We start from the raw sequence: 16491 nt of genomic DNA on the forward strand, positions 1-16491 counted from the left end.
TGCACCACTGACGTACGTGTCTCCCCCCTCCAGCACACAGACTGCGTGGGTGGCAGCTTTTCTTGATCCTTTTTGAGAAAGAAGAAGCATCATCCAAGCAGACGCAAAAAATAAGTCATGTGACAAGAAACACACACACACACACACACACACACACACACACACACACACACACACACAGCTTGTTAAAAATAAGCCTGTTGCAAGAAATGGTGTATAATGGCACCTGTGTATAAGTCATCTGCGATAAAAGTCGCGCAGAAATTGTTTAAGAATAAACATTTATTACATTTTCATACATATAAATCTGCAAGACAAGTTATTTATTCAACCATGGCAGGTACTGGATATCACAAGGCATCCCCTTTTTGAGGTTATACAATGGCGACACCTACCGCAACAGCACCAGATATGAATATTTGTAATTCACTTACCTAACACAAGGTGTCGCTGTAAAGCAACAAACTCGGGAGCCCACGGTGTCAGAAAAATTTTTATTCCCTCACATTTCTGCTCAGCATCTAGACTCATCCCACCAGCTTCCCCCCCTACCCTGTTCCACAATAACACTTCCATGAGAAAAAGCCCAGGTTCAGTGTGCAGTAGTGCATGAGATGATGTCATTTACCGCTCTGATAAAGTTCACATTAGAATTACGCATTCCTTCGAGCTTCATTCTCAGTTTTTGTGGACTCAGGAAAAAGGTCACCATGGTAGTGCTTCTACTTACAGTTCATTGTGATTTTATAAATGGGAAATGTAACACACACACAAAAAATGTAGGTAACAATAACAGTGAGCAGTAGAAAAAAAAAAGGCACAGTAAGTTCACCTCTGCTTTTCAGAGGCGGTTCTGGTTCTGCAGCAGTTCGAATTTAGTCATGCTGAGGGGCTCTGGATTTAAAACTTGTCCACTCCGGGAGTGCTGGATGTCTCCTTTCAGTACTCTCTCTCGACGCAGCCCACTTGAGCCGCGTTGTCGGGACACTTGCAGGAACGGCCGTTTGGTGTTGCTAAACACAGGTGGGAGCAGCCACCGTTGTTTCCAGAACAGTAGTTTTGTCCTGACAGACGGAGGGGACAAAGGAAACATTTTACAGCAGGCATCGGTGGGAAATAGCCTTTTCACTGCTTGTTATTAATGCACTAAAAACATCCAAAGGAAGCACGCAGCAATCTCCAGATGTTGGAGGCCCCTTTCCCCTGACTCTGCATTCCCTGGCTTTAGCCTTATCTATAAGAGAGGCTGTTGCCTGGTGCCATTAGTCATTCCTTTGCTTGATAATAAATACAAGCTGGAAGAATTCCCCCAGTTGCTTAAAGATTAAGAACTGTACTCGTGTTTTTTTGTTTGTTTGTTTGTTTTGTTTGCAAAGTGCTCTAAAGGATTCTTTAGAGAGCCTGCAGAGGTCACAACTAGGTCAGCCTGGTCCCAAAAAGGAAAAGGAACGCATAATAAGGTTGGCCTCAAAGGTAGCCCCCAAATATACAAGGGTCAAGCAGTTTCTGCATGCGGCTTTAAAGTGGAGCTGAACATCAGGGTTAGATACCGTGCAAAGATTCGCTTCGAGCATGTGAAGAGGGGGAATTGAAGGGGAATGTGCCATCACAACTTCCTACCTGCAGGACACTGGGCATAGGCTGTGGCGATCCCGTATAACCTGGTCCGCTTCTGAGGCTGGAACTCATCTGACTCCCTGCTGGCATAGCGGTCCACTGCAATCACAGCATCCCTGTTGCAAACACAGTCAGCACAGGAGTTCAGAAATCCAGGACTATCTGAGCTTGCGCAATCATCCGTCCGGCCTCCTTATGTTTCCTACAAAGTCTGTCGAGACTGAGTAAGGCCAAAGAGGGGGATGAGGGTAGGTTTCTTAGCCACAACATGACATAGTTTGTGGTAAACTGTTTAAGTGTGCACCACCCACACCACCTCCTCTCAACCTTTCTGCGGCCCTGGCGAGATCACAGGGAGGCCCTGTGGAGGTCACTCGCAGACGTCTGGGGCTGAGAAATTGCAAGCAGCTGTCACTTTTCAGGACTCCTCCTCACCTCATGTGCACACTAACACACACACATACTCACACATGCACACACACACAAAGCCCTCCCCCTTTTTTTTCTGCAGTCGCTCAGGAATAAATAACTTACAGAGCCGGACACATGTGGAGGAAGCTCCACAATTTCGAGTGTGGGAGCGTCTGAGCCCTGCCACAGAGAATGTAAAGGGGGTTGAGTGTGGGCAGCTTTTTGACCTTTAACCTTCCCTCTCTTTCCTCTGCCTTGACACATTGAATCACAGGTAAAAGTAAAAACCCTGTGTCTTCGGTGCTACAACACCAGTGGGTCTCATTTATAAACAAACTCCAGCTGCAAGAAATATTATTATCATTATTATTATTATTTTTTCACGATTTAAAAAGGCAGAGTTTGAAAAAACATTCTTAAAATAAAAATCAAACCTTCGCCAGTCGGTGTAATAGATGTTTTTCCCGAAAGCTGTCATTCCAAAAGGATACTGGATCCTCTCCAAAACCGTACTGCGACTACCCCGACCTGGATCCATGCACTCCATTTTTTGCGTGCCTGCAGGCAAGAGACTGTAATTAGTGCTGCTTGCACACAGCAGACACCGTTTCACAGATGAGTCATCCGTCTGAAATCTACCTGCGTCTGCCCAGCAAAGCTGTGAGCTGTGAGGGTCGTAAGTCAAGCCGTTTGGCAGGCCTAGATTGTCTCTAACCAGCACCCGTCTGTTGGATCCATCCATGTAAGATGTCTCAATCTTGGGGGCTTTACGGTTCCAGTCAGCCCAGTATAGGTTACTGTTGGAGGACAGGTGAAGAGTGAGTCTGCTGTGATGTTCAGCAACACTGAATATCAATCTGTTTGTGAATGTTACCTGCTCTTTAAAGTAAATGAGCATCGCAGATTTTCACCGAGAGTGCTGTTTAACTCAAACTATGTTCAATAAACAGGCTGTTAAATCGTAACGCACCCGTTGGAAGGGTCAGCGATGATGGCTCGTGGGTTGACGAGGTCGGTGTTTATGAGGACACGTCGGTTAGACCCGTCCAGAGACGCCACCTCGATGTGATCCTTAGCGGAATCCGTCCAGAACATTGTTCGACCCAAGTGGTCGATCGCAATCCCTTCTGGGCTTTCCAAACCTGTTAAAACAGTGCATTTTTCTGTTTTTTTAAACCTCCTCTTTCAAAATGTAGGGGAACCAGTAGCGTGAAGAAAACACTACCTGAACTAATGACAGAAGTGGGCTCTCCCCCCTCGATGTTGGCCTTGCTGATGGAGGGAGACGTGATTTCTGTCCAGTACACCATTTTCTCCACACAGTCGTAGGCTACACCAATGATGACCTTCTCCTGTGGAGCCAAGGAGGGTGTGAGCAAACAACAAACCTTTGAAGTGCAGTTTTCGTCACACAACAACGGTCCAGAACGTGGAGCAGATGTGCTTTTTGGATGGTATCGTCGAGACTTTAAATCCAAACAAACTGAGTCACACAGTGAGGAGCTCAAGCAGCTCAAATCAGTGCAACAAGAAAAGCAGACTGCAACTGTAAAGTTGTCTGACTGATGTTAGCAATTAGCTTGAATGTCACCATGTGCCCCCAGTAAAGTGCAAGCTTTGGATGCGAGAAGCAGATGGGAAAAATCCCAGAGCTGAAGAAAGTTTTAGGACAACAGAGCGCAGTTATTTGTGACTGTTTTCTCATATATTATTTAAATTAAGTAAACAATCCTGACAGGAAATTGTGGCTTTAACTTAAAAATAAGAATAAAACTGCTGCAAAAGCCATATAAAAATTTATGAAATAACTCCTCTCTTAAAGATGAACTTACGGGCAGGTGGAGGACGGGCTTGGCATCGTTCTTTTTCATGTCGTAACCCCCCAGAGGAACGTGCTCTATCCTGCCGCTCTGGGCAAACAGCAGGTGTGTTCCTGGGGTCAGGGCGTCCACATCGGGCCGTGGCCGGGGTCCGACGGGCGGCAGCCCAGTATTGTGGTCGATACCTAATTGAGACGCACACAAATCAGTTCATCAAAACTCCCGAAGTGTTTGTGCTTCCATAGTTTTTGTTTAATGCCACTGTGAGTGACACTGTCACCTCTTTCTGTGATTTACTCACACATTGGTCTGCTGCCAGGCCCGGTGCGAGTCCCCGAGATCTCCTGTCCATTTTGGTCCACGCACCAGCAATGTCCCGTGCTTCCATGGCACTGCATGGGCTCATATTGACCGTTGTTATCACACGTGGGAATGTAAGCGCCAATCGGAGGCCGCGGCCCCCGTGGGCCAGACACACCCAGGACGTTCTCTCTGTGAACCTCACATCGTGTTTTTGGCCTCCCTGAAGAAAAATATGAAAAGAAAGACTCGAAAATTAACAAATACAGCCTGCAACAAACTCCCCGAACTTGTTTCTTTTATCTTTTTGGAGTCTTCTAATTTAAATTTCAGCTACACATAAAATTCACATCCTTCACAAGGCATGACAAATTCCTCGCGCTTTCCAGAAGGGAATGAGAAACAGATTCCAGCTGGCACCAATATACTCTGGCGAGGAATTCATTTTCCAAACACCCCCTCCGGCCTAAACGGCTACAAGGCTGTGAATGAAAATGACCCATTTTGCGAAACAACATCAAACAAAAAACTATTACTCGGCTGTCTGAACTCCAGTGAAGGACCTCCATAACAAACATGTAACTACACAGGCTTTATTTTCAACCCCCAGAATGAATGTGCAGCCAAGCCAGCTAACAAATGTTTAAAGCAGTGCAATTCAGAGAGTTCACCTACCAGGAAGGCACTGGAAACCGTCGCCGCTGTAACCTGGCCTGCACTGGCAGGTAAAGGATCCCTCTGTGTTGTAACACACGGCGTCTGAGTGACACCTGCTTTGCTGACACTCGTCTATGTCTTCAGGCAGATGGATGAGATGATGGTGAGATGGATGGATGGAGGATGAGAGAGCAGAAAAAAATCAAATATGAACATTTTCTGTGTCATTTTATGAGTGGAGATCCATGCAGAAGAGCTTGGGTGAACCTTTGACTTAAACTTTCCTCAAATAGCAGAAAATCAAGCAAAAATGTGGAAAGAATGGAAGGACCCAGACCAGAGAAACCCCTCCAAAAACCCTACACCCAGACCCGGGACCTCTACACATGAAATTCCCATCTGCTTTTAATGTTTCACTCTTCGGTCTCTGTTGGTGTATTATGCAACCAACCTGACCGCCCACAGTCCCGAGCAGATGGTGTAACAATTCAAATAATTCCTAAGGATGCATTTGGTGAATCAAGTGATTTTGGCCACACTGAACATAGTCCTTACTTTCAGCAGATTTTTCTTCATGTCCCTCGTTTTTGACCGGTCACACTTAAAGCTGCTTTGATCTTAAGTGCGCCGGACCAGTGAAATTACATGACAAATGTGTAAAATCATTGCCCAGACTGTCCTGTAGTTATAAAATTCAAAGTTTCATTCAGAAAACAAAGCCGTTTTCTGTGAACTCACTGTAAAAAAACAAAACCATAAATTTCTGTGGTAGATAGTAAAAAAAAACCCAGGAAATTTCCATCATGTAATTGTGTATCTATAGATGACTTTGCTGTAGTATAAAGCGGGGTGGGGGGAATCTTTATCAATAGGAAAAGGTGTAAAACTTAAACAAATATAAATAAAGTGAAGTTATAGTGAGTAAAGTTAAAACTGTGTTTCTAAAACTCCGGGGTGGAGTTTTTGCTGGGCCGATTCTGGCCCCTGGGCCTTATGTTTCACACCCCTGCTTTAGAAGCTCCTACTATTTAATTTAATTGTTTAATTTTATTTCATAAATGGAAGGAACAGGGAAAACTGCAAATCCTTACATGCAGCCAACAAACTTTAAGCCTTTTTTTGTCAGTAAAATTACCTAAAAACTCATTTAATAATAGAAAACACGTAACACTGCTTATTGCAGGTTGGTGAACTATGCAAAAAAGAAAACCCACAAACAAACAAACAATGAAAAAAATTCTGAGAGCATTATGTTTGTCTGCAGTACCTTGGCAGCTTCTACCGTCTCCTGTGAACCCTTGTAGGCAGGTGCAGACGTAGGACGAGCCTCCGGCGTAGCTGCACTGAGCATGGGGTGAGCAGGTATGGGTGCCTGCCTCACAGTGGTCCACGGGTCGATCAACCTCTGAGGAGAAGCAGAACAAGTTCTGGGAAATGCTATCAGCGTGAGAAAAATAATGTGTTGACTGGTTTTGGATAGAGCCGCTTAAGTTGGGGAACAGGGTGAAAAATATGGCGTGAAATTAAGACGAATGAATATACTTTAATATTTATTTAACTGAAGTTGGATCCTTTTGGGGCATGCCAGAAAATACTTTACAGCCACCGCGCTGAGCAAATCTAATTTGCTGCTGCTGCTACACGTGTTAATAATCACCACAGACTTTTTCATACAATAATGAATTTTATTACAGGTTATGTTTGCACCTCTACCTCCTTAGAACCAGGTAGGGTTTGCCTGATATGGAATAGCACTTTACAGCACACAAAAGCCACTTACTAATGCAGGTTCTCTGGTCACTACCGAACTGATACCCCTCTTCGCACTCGCAGCGGAAGGTCCCGGGCTGGTTGTTGCAGATAGCGTTAGGGCCGCAGCGTTGAGGATCCTCTCTGCACTCATCGTTGTCTGATAAAAAAAGAAAAAGAAAGAAAAGAGTAGTGATGAGATGCTAAACTGATAACATTTTTTTTTCGTCTGTCTACTGTCTTTTGCTTATCTAATTCAGAGTCACAGAAGAGGCTGGAGCGTATCCCAGCTGTCATAGGATGAGAGGCGGGGTACATCCTGGACAGATCGCCTCTCTGTCCAAGTGCCTTTTTCCTGTTTTTATGTATGTAAAATCCTGGGAAACTTTACGTGTGACGTTGAGTCGTGTAAACAAAATGACTTGATTTAAATAGTCTTGGACTGGGTCAGAGTTTGAGAAGTCTGGTTTGCCAGATAAGTTTTTCATTATCAAATGTTTTCGGATCAAAGAAAAGAGCCTGATTAGATTTATAATAATACTTTTATGATAGCATCTGTCTGAAATTCTTCCTTCCTCTTCCTGTTTGGTCTCTAATGCAAAAGATTCGGTTGTATAGAGGTTGAAATAGCTCTGTTAACCTGGTCTCTGAGTCGGAAATGCTTTGTTTATCCTATGGGACTCCCCCTGCTAATTGTATGATTGTGCCGTTCCCTAGTCAGGAAGGAAGGCTTTAGAAAATCTGGGTTGATTTTAATGATGAGTTTGAAAGATATGGAAACAGTTAGATTTTTTCCAAAAGCAGAAAATAAACTCTAACTGCTCTTTGTTACACGATTAAATATGCAGTTCTTACCATAACATGCGCGTCCATCGCCGCTGAAACCAGCAGCACATTGGCAAGTGAACGTTGCTCCCTCTCCGACTTTGCAAACAGCATTCGTGTCACATCCGTGTCTTCCGGTTAAGCATGGGTTCTGCTCCGGCTGCCCTCCTGAAAAGGAAAGGTGAATTTTATTTCTAAACAGGTTTTGTTTTGGGTTTTTGAAGCAAAACATACCTATTTTTACCATTTAACAATAGCAACAAAAAGCCTGTCTGGCAAAAATAATCTCTCTGTCAGGACGTTGTTCCTGAGGAAGGAAGTGAGCTCAAACCAAAGGCAGGAAAACGAATACGTCTTCTCACCATTGATGTCCCCGATCTTGCTGGTCAGGGCGAACCGGATGAGTTGTTGTGCAGGATCGTAAATGGCAAAAATGTGGTCCACGCTTAGCATCTGTGTAGGTTTCATGTCTCTCAAAGTCTCGCTATGATAGCAGCCGTTGAAGGAGATTGTCTCACGCCACTGATATCTCCTGGTTTCCCTGGATCCATCCTGCAGAGTCACTACGTAGTCCCGAGTGGACGACGAGGTGATCACTGAAAGGCAAGATGGACACGTTAGAAACGCTCACCTTTTTTCACTTCTTTTATGTCTCGCTCAAAATCAGAAAAGGTGGTGAAATATTGTTTCTCTGTTCAAGTCATGTCTCACAGTTGTTGTTGTACTGGTAGATCTCAGAATACGGGTCGAGCTTTATGGTGGAGCCAAGAGGCACCTCGGCCACCCGGCCCTCCAGGTTGGTGCTCACAATCAGGTGGTCGTGCTCATCGATGCCTTTAAACTCTTGCCTGATGTTCAGCTTTTCATTCCCTGGCATAAAGGTCACCTCAGCCTGCCGAGTGAACTCCCCCCCTGTGGAGGCCAGAGAGGAGGATGTTAACTCTAATACTGGCCCGGGATGAACTTTGTCTCGTGGCCTTCTGTTACAGCTGAGGTAATGCGAGTGGAATTCAGGGAGACAGTGCAGAAGACTGCAGCTGTATGCAAGCTGTGTTTGCAGCAGCGCAAACAGCTTGTTTACAGAAATTTATGCTTCCCACTAGTTTTTTTTTAAACCCTGTAAAAACTACAAGGCAAGCTACTGAATATCACATCATGAGATATCTTCATTGCAGCGTTGTTCTCACTCACCGATGATGCTGAAGCCGTTCTTGAAGCCTGGGTGCTCCAGAGCAAACGCCCACCCAATCACACCGCTAATTGACACCAGGGGCTCCAGCGAGGGCCCAACAGTCTCCGGGAGGTCACTGATGGCGACGTAGGCTCGACCCTCATTCGCAACAATGTAAGAATGGAGGTCGATGTTGGCGAACTCCACCGGAGAAGGAGACCTGCCCACAAACACTCTTCCGTGTACTTTGCCGTTCACCCTCTGTGGCTTTCCTGCAAAATCCCCCAAAGAAAACAAAACAAAAACACAGCCACCCCACTGAAGTTACTCACCGAGACGTGCAAACCCACTTCCCTTAAAATGAATTTCATCCAAGAACAGCTAAGATTTCTTCTAATGTTTCCACATCAACTAGCTAATAAAAAACGTCATATTTAAACACTTTTCTGCGTGTACCTTCTGCCACACACTGTATCCCGTTGCCATAGAAGCCAGAGATGCAATGGCAGCAGTATCCGTTGGCATAGTCCCTGCATTCACCAAACTTGGAGCATTTATTTCTGTTGTTTGCACAGCTGCCAAGGTTGTACGAGAACACTGAAAACATGGGGAACGGTAAGAATACCATGACTGGAACAGCTGATAAGACAAGTACAATAAACATTTATATACAACATGCTCTCACTCTCAAAATACACTGTGATAGACAGCATGGCTCAGGAAGCAGAGCTGCAGACAAGCTTGCTACCATCAGCGAGTGTGGGTGAACGGCTCACTAAAAAGCACTCGTTGGATTAAAACATCATAAACTCACCATCTACATTTATAATTGGATCATCCACCTCCACCACCTCCGGGTTCTGTGGTTGGAACTGAACTGGGTGGACTTCAGTCTGTTCCTGCAGATAAGGAGGGTAGGCTACCACCGGTCTGTCAGGGTACAACGGCCTCCTTGCAGCGCTGGACTCCTCATAAGCGTCAACATCTTCTTGTGGTGGAGCCTCAGTGGGCAGCTCAGGGACCTCACCTGGAGCCACGTTGCTAAAAAAGGGAGAAGTCCCAATCTCGTACACCCATACACCCCTCAGGCCAGAGTTCGTCTCCCTGTGGGGGGAAAAGTTTAGATTCTGGGCAGAAAACATGTCTTCAAGAACCGTCATTGTTACCGTCTGACTTACTCTGCTAAAGCTCTAACGGACTGCTCGTCATCAGTGGTGGTGCGGTAGTATGGTCCCTTGATGGAACTGAAGAAACCCCGGACTAAACCCTTACTGAAACCAGCATGCATGATTACATTAGTGTCTCCCACAAGCATGGAGGAAAACTTTATCCCATCCCTTGGATAGAGGACAATAGCGTATGACGTGGTCTCCAGAGATGCAATAACCAGCTGGAAGGTGTTTCTCTGAGAAACAAAACATTATAGACTCTGTCAGTGATCACATCCACTTTAGATTACTTGAATAACTATGTGACACTCACCTTCTTGATGCCGCTGTCTCCTCTGCTCTCAAGTCCATGGGTGGTGACATCAACCCAGGTGACCACCACAGCATGGGTGGGATTGATTTCGTCATCTTCAGGGAAAGCCCTGTTGATGTGCTCAGCAGCGCGGCGTAGAATATCAGGACTGGAGTCCTCTCGGAAGAAAACTTTCCCCACACCATCGCTCGTGTGCAGGTCTCCTTGCAGAGCTGCAATCATGCCAAATTTTGGGGGCATTTTGCCAAGATACGTCAGCTCGCTTTCTGGCTCTTTTGTGGCGACGAACCCATTGGTATTAATCTGAAACGAAAAGCTAAAATCATTAATCCAGAAGACAGAAACTGAAATGAAATCCCTGCGATGTTGTACACAGTTTTATTCTTGACACAACTTGAACTGTTTCACAGGGGATACAATCTGACCCACTTTGATCTTCATTGCAGTAATGATTTGAGTCAGCAGCTATGTCCCACTACTGTGCTAATGAACAAACAAGATGCTATTTAACGCAGTCTTTACACACTTGCAGTGGGAACACATGCAAGGCTCGTAAAAAAGAAAGAAAAAAGCGCTCGTGTGAAGAAAACATGCCCAGACACACACTGGACATGGGGGCTCCTTCACTTCCTGACCAAAGGAAAAAACAAAAGGTTTCCTGTCCTTGCCCCCGATGAGTAGCCCCAGAGAGCCTAAAGATTGCGCACTAAATGTCATTACAGAAACTTCCTGCCAAAATGGAGGGTAGATCTGGGAAAATGATCAGTGATCCTATTTACAGAGGTGCTGCAGATAGAGAGCTCTAAGGTTAGTGGTTAACATGTAAGTGCTCAGTAAAAAATGGATCATACTCATGAAGGGTGAGAAGAATCATCCCCCCCACCCCAGGGCAGAGACAGTTCAGGGCAGACCGTCTCAGAGATGAAAACAAAACTCTTGAGGGCATCTTGACTGCAGCGCAGAAATATGTTTGTGGTGGGTAATGGAAGGTTAACCTGGAGGCAGTCAGCAGACTAATTGGTGAACGCTGCATTCATGTGTTTCATTTAAGCTCCAGACTCATGTGTTAATCACGTTAATCATTGTCTCTGCACGATCTCCTTAAATGGAGATCGTGCAGAGACAGCCTCCACTGGGTTGAGACTGGACAGGCTACTGTGGAATGAATGGCAAGCTTTACTAAAGAAGAAACTTTCATTTTAAGAGCTTGAATGCTTGGTAGAAACATCTTTATGCATAAAACATCAGCAAAGCTTTGACGAATGCATCTGTTAGTGTAATCACTGCGTCATGGCACAGTTTACTCATGCAGCACTGAAACAGAGATGTAGCACTTTTCTTTGAAACCAGAACTGCGGGAATAAAGGGCTGTTTGTCCGTTCCACACAATGGTGCGGCTTTTAAAAACACTACAGGCCAACAGTTAATATTCTAGCAAATCATACAGTTTTACATGATTTACTGCATTTATTCCAGAAACAAACCTCCCAGTGACCACTCTGTAAAGTTCTCTGTCTCATCACTGGGTGTTTTTAGGATGGATTGCAAAATAAGGTTTGGTATTTGGTATCGGCAGTAAAATGATAACCTCGAGGGAAACAAAGAAATGCCTGGGCACATGCTTTCGACATGATACAGTCGCATCTGCATATAAGAAATCCAGTATTTACAAATACTCCACAGACAAGAAAAAAGTCATACGCTGCTGGAACTCCGTTGTCCAACTTCCAGGAACTGTTTAAATTCACTCCATTTCTGGCTAACGCGCAATTGCGCAAGAACTACGGACGTTTGATGACCAGTAAAGCCAACGCAAGTGCATTAATGTTAATAATAATAATCATCAAAATGTTAAGAATTAACTTACAAAGATGCTGAGGAAAGTGCCATCATAAAACAACACCGGTTTGCTCAGATCCAGTCGGTACGTCTGATCATTCCCTGGCTCCAGTAACTGGTCTCTTGCGCTCGGACCAAAAGGAAAAAGCTCGTCTCGACTTATGCTCTTTACCGAGACCACAAATCCGAGAAAACTCAGACAAGCAATCCAGCCTTTCTCCTTCCAACCCATGGTCCGTCTTTCAGAGGGAGCTAAGCAGTCCTGCGTTAAAGGCGCGAGTGATACATCCAACCCAGTAGTTGTAGAAAGAGTTGTGGGCGGTCACTAACTCACAGAGGAGTTTCAGTGAGAGGTAGCCCAAACTTTGCTTTCATTAATGTTCCTGAAACAAATGGTATGGTGCTGTTGTTGTTGTTTTCTTTTTATAATGGCATGCACTTTGACTGAGTCAAATTAAACTCTGAGAAGAGCAAAGGTCATTTGCAGATCCTTTATTTAAAATTCTTCAAACGGATTATTGCAGTGTTGCCAATACAGTAGAAAACAGACAGCTATGTGCAGATTATAAGTGGTTTTAATAGAAGGGCCACTGTCTCTGGAGGGACAACACTGAAGCTGTATTTGCAGGTTTGGACATAGGCCAGCAGGCCATCAGAGCATGGACCAGTAACCGGCAACAGAGCCCCATGCCCGGTTTGACTGAAACATTATGTAAAGGACAATATCACAAAGCACTGTACCATACACTAATCATTTGAGGCATGTGCTGAGGCTATCAGACTCATCTCCAGTTGGGATAATGAGAGTCATGCCGGTACAGTAATATGCTTCAACTTGGAGCTGTTTTTGAGATGCTTAGTGAACCGTCCAACTCTTCGGTCCACAGTGCTCTGACAGTTGGTATTCACGGTCCCCCACAAAGGGTTTTTGCAAATGTTTACCATCACTCCAAAATGCAGACTCATCCACTGCTGTAGCTCTTAAATTATCTTCAATGACAAATTACCTCCAAGACCTAGAATGATTTCCAAAGTATCTGATATGTTTAGACAATGTTTCTGTGGTTTTCTCATAAATACCACCAGGAGGAGATTTCTTTAAACAAGACAGTGATTTATGAAGCTGCCTAATGTTGTGATAAAACACCCAACATTAACTTCTTTTTCAAACCTGCTGAGACTGTGTAAATGAAATATTTCTTCTGTTCCTCTGAGCTGCAAAATAGTTGCATATTTAATCATCTGGGAATTTACCCAGCTGTATTTATTTATTTAGAAAGAGATCTTGACCCCCCTCCCCCCCCCCCCCCCCCCCCCCCCCCCCCCCAATGTTCAGCACAAAGTTAGGCCGATGATCAAGCATTAGTAATAACTGGCAATGAGTCTTTTCGAGTATGAACGGCCTGTTTAAGGTCACGTCAAAGCATCTCAATCTGATGTAAGTCCAGACTTTGACTAGGCCACTCAAAAACCTCCCCCTTTTTAAAAATCCAGTCGAAGGTGGACTTGTTGATTTATGAACTCTGAACTTAACTGACACAAGTGAGATCTGCAGTTCTTTAGATGTTGTTCTCTGTGCTTTTGTAACCTCCTGAATGGATCATTAAAGGGTTATTGCAATAATTTTGATAGGCTGGCCTTTCCTGGGAATGTTCAAGATGCCGTTCCAAGGTTTTTCCATTTGTAGATAATGGCTCCTACTGTGCTTCACTGAAGTCCCAAAACCTTAGAAATTATACTTCCAAAGGGATCTCAGATGTTGAGATCTCTTAGTCTACACACACACACACACACACACACACACACACACACACACACACACACACACACACACACATGAAATGTTTAAAAGATGAAATGTTTGATGATCTGAAACATTTAAGTGTAACAAATATGCAAAAAAAGAAGAAATCAGGAAGAGAGCACATACTTTTTCACAGCACCGAACATGCTGTGGTTCCAAAATCAGCAAGTCAGTATCCCCCAATGTCTTTCTATTTTTCTACAGCTAAAAGGCGCCACCTCGTGGTCACTTTGTGGGATTTCCATTTGTGGTTTCTAAATGCCTACCCCACAGATTCATATGGCTTCAAAATTAATCTGCATACACCATATTTAAATAACATAGTGCACTTGTATTTCCTTAACACAGATTTAGATTGTTATATATGGGCTGCAGAGAATGTTATTCATAACAGCACATTGTTTGTAGGAAATAAAATGGATCTCTCTGCGTTTGAATGATGAGACACAATGGACCCTTGTTGGGATATTTACATCAGAGCTGGTGATGCCATTAGGTCTGACTCGTTACTGTCTGAGCGAGTCTGCGTTCTCTTACCAAGTTGCCTAGGAACCAGCAGGCTGGTGTTTGATGTGTCTATAACAGGACGCTGTGGCCTGATAATCAGACTGAAGTGCTATTTCATTATCACTCCAATACTGTTACAGATGAAACCAGAGATGCAGGCAATATGAAGGGCTGCAGGCAGGCTGAAGTAATTCTGAGTGAACAAAGAAACCGATATATACCATGTACAAAGAGGTTTTATGCTATCTGTATAGACTGACAGTACACAGCCACAACAGTGAAACCACTGACTGGTCAGTTTACTGCAATGTTCTGCTGGGAAATGCCTTGAGTCCTGGCATTCATGTGGATGTTACTTTGACACTTACCACCCACCTAAACTTTGGAATGGACTAAGACATCCATCCACACCTCCCACTCCATGTCAGAGCAATGGTATCCCCCAACAGCAGAACAGTTCATCCCAGCACTCTGTACAAACTACACTGACCTGGCCTAATTAAGACATACCGTAATTAAGCCTCTTGTCGAATTATTCATCTTTGAAGTAAAAATCTATGCATTTATGTTCGCATTTACACAGGCCAAACACAAAATCACATATCTCTGATATTGGAGAGTACCAACCTGTGGTTTCACAGCCAAGGCGGAGGTACTGTAGCTGACGGCATCCTGTTTGGTGTCTGGCTGGCACTGTCCCCGTGTGCTAAAAGATTAATGGATCACAGTGACCTCCATCCTTGACATTCTTCGTGTTCACATGCCCTGGTCTTGTGAAACCAAAACCTTGCTGCTAGGATATTTACCATAACAAACAAACGTCCCTTAGATTTCTGTGCACATTGGATAAATAACCGATTGGGTCATAAACTGAATTATGTGACTTGCGGTTGGAATTACAGGGAAATGTTACATTTGATTTCATTTTCATTTTTAAAACACAAAAAGTGTTTTATTTGTGACCAGGTGGACTATTCAATGTATGAAAACTATATGAGGTCTTCTGAAACTCAGGATGTAGTTTAAAATGTGGCAGAAAATAATCCTGATGATGTCATGAAAGCCATGGGACTTACTTTTTTAAATGAAAAAGCTACATCGCAAGATGTATCTGTGAAGTTCTAAAAATGTGGGTGTTTTCCAGGCAGGAAAGGTCAAATGAAGAACCGATCTGCTTCATCAAAGCTGTAGCATTCAGTATTTTTGGATCATGACTCATAACAGGAACTAAAAGTCAGGAAACGATCGCCTCTGTAGGATTAGTTCAAACATTTGTTGACCATTTAAAAGTTTGTCTTTCGCCAAGGTTGGCTGTTTCTTTATGATAATTTAACTGTATAAACAGTGTCTTTATACCATAAAGTCAACCTATCATACTTTTTTCTTATTTTGTGTCATCAACATACTCTTACAGTGCTGCATATTCATATTAAACATGGAAAAAGTCTACAATAATGACATCAGTGTCTTCTCAGAGAGTCAAAACCTCAGGTTTCAACTGCTCAGACAGACTTTTCTGCTCTGGGATCTAGATCATGTTCAGTATTACACCCTTTATTTAAACAGGATGTCCCCCTTTGATCAAGAAAGAATGTACATAGAAATAGAAAGACACATTATACATAGTTGAGGAAAAGTATGCATGAGAATGATTTCAGATTCATAAATAGATCATTTTGAAATGTTCTGGTAACATCAGAAAATGTAGCTCCATGTTTATTTATTTCTGTATTTGTTGGAGCTCATTCCAGTTACAGGCAGTAAGGTTTCTAAATCTAGTTTTTTGAAGTTCAGTGTGGATAAGAGGCAAAGCTAATGTTAGAAAGTCCTGTGACCTGACGCATTAAAGTGATGTCCTGAAAGAGGCAAACACCTCTGACTGTGAGCACAGCACCGGCGGTTCAAACCGAAAAAAAAATCATTACTTTATTGACCTCATTCAATTCTTGTGTCCTTTTTGTAAATTCAATTTTTGCCCTGTTTTACGATTGGCTTGTCAGTCATCTGTAAGGACCTTTGGACTGCAATAATCTATTAAATATACAAATTCATTCTGATTAACTGTAATTTGAAATGAGATAACCTCGAAAGTCTGAGGCTCTGTCTTGTAAAGAGGACAAGTGCCAGACGCTAAATAAAAATAACATTTTCCTCCTTTTTGTATGCAAATGTATCTCATTAAGAATAATTAATTCATTAATTACCGTATAATAAGTCTTTAAACTTCATAAAAATTTTAAACCGTAATGTTGATCTGGGATTTACACGTTCTCGTTCAAAACATGAGGTTATTACAGTAAGTAAAACTA

General features: G+C 43.4%; 1 protein-coding gene across 1 annotated transcript; it reads right to left on the reverse strand.

Moving 5' to 3' along the window:
* Positions 1–264: 264 nt before the first annotated feature.
* Positions 265–12177, reverse strand: nid1a (nidogen 1a). Its single transcript, XM_085297326.1, has 20 exons — positions 11900–12177; positions 10033–10335; positions 9729–9955; positions 9365–9654; positions 9007–9147; positions 8571–8822; positions 8091–8291; positions 7742–7975; positions 7410–7547; positions 6586–6714; positions 6073–6210; positions 4824–4943; positions 4150–4371; positions 3861–4033; positions 3254–3380; positions 2999–3170; positions 2668–2825; positions 2463–2586; positions 1621–1733; positions 265–1064 (listed from the first exon to the last, which is right to left on the reverse strand). Exons 1-20 carry the CDS (start codon positions 12101–12103, stop codon positions 940–942), a joined length of 3591 nt encoding a protein of 1196 aa, XP_085153452.1. The 5' UTR covers positions 12104–12177; the 3' UTR covers positions 265–939.
* Between the last annotated feature and the right edge of the window lie 4314 nt (positions 12178–16491).

The sequence above is a fragment of the Mchenga conophoros genome, linkage group LG13 (assembly GCF_057382185.1).
Source record: "Mchenga conophoros isolate Kocher_MC1m ecotype Shallow Benthic linkage group LG13, M_conophoros_male_GT1.1, whole genome shotgun sequence".
In the NCBI taxonomy this organism is placed as follows: Eukaryota; Metazoa; Chordata; class Actinopteri; order Cichliformes; family Cichlidae; genus Mchenga; species Mchenga conophoros.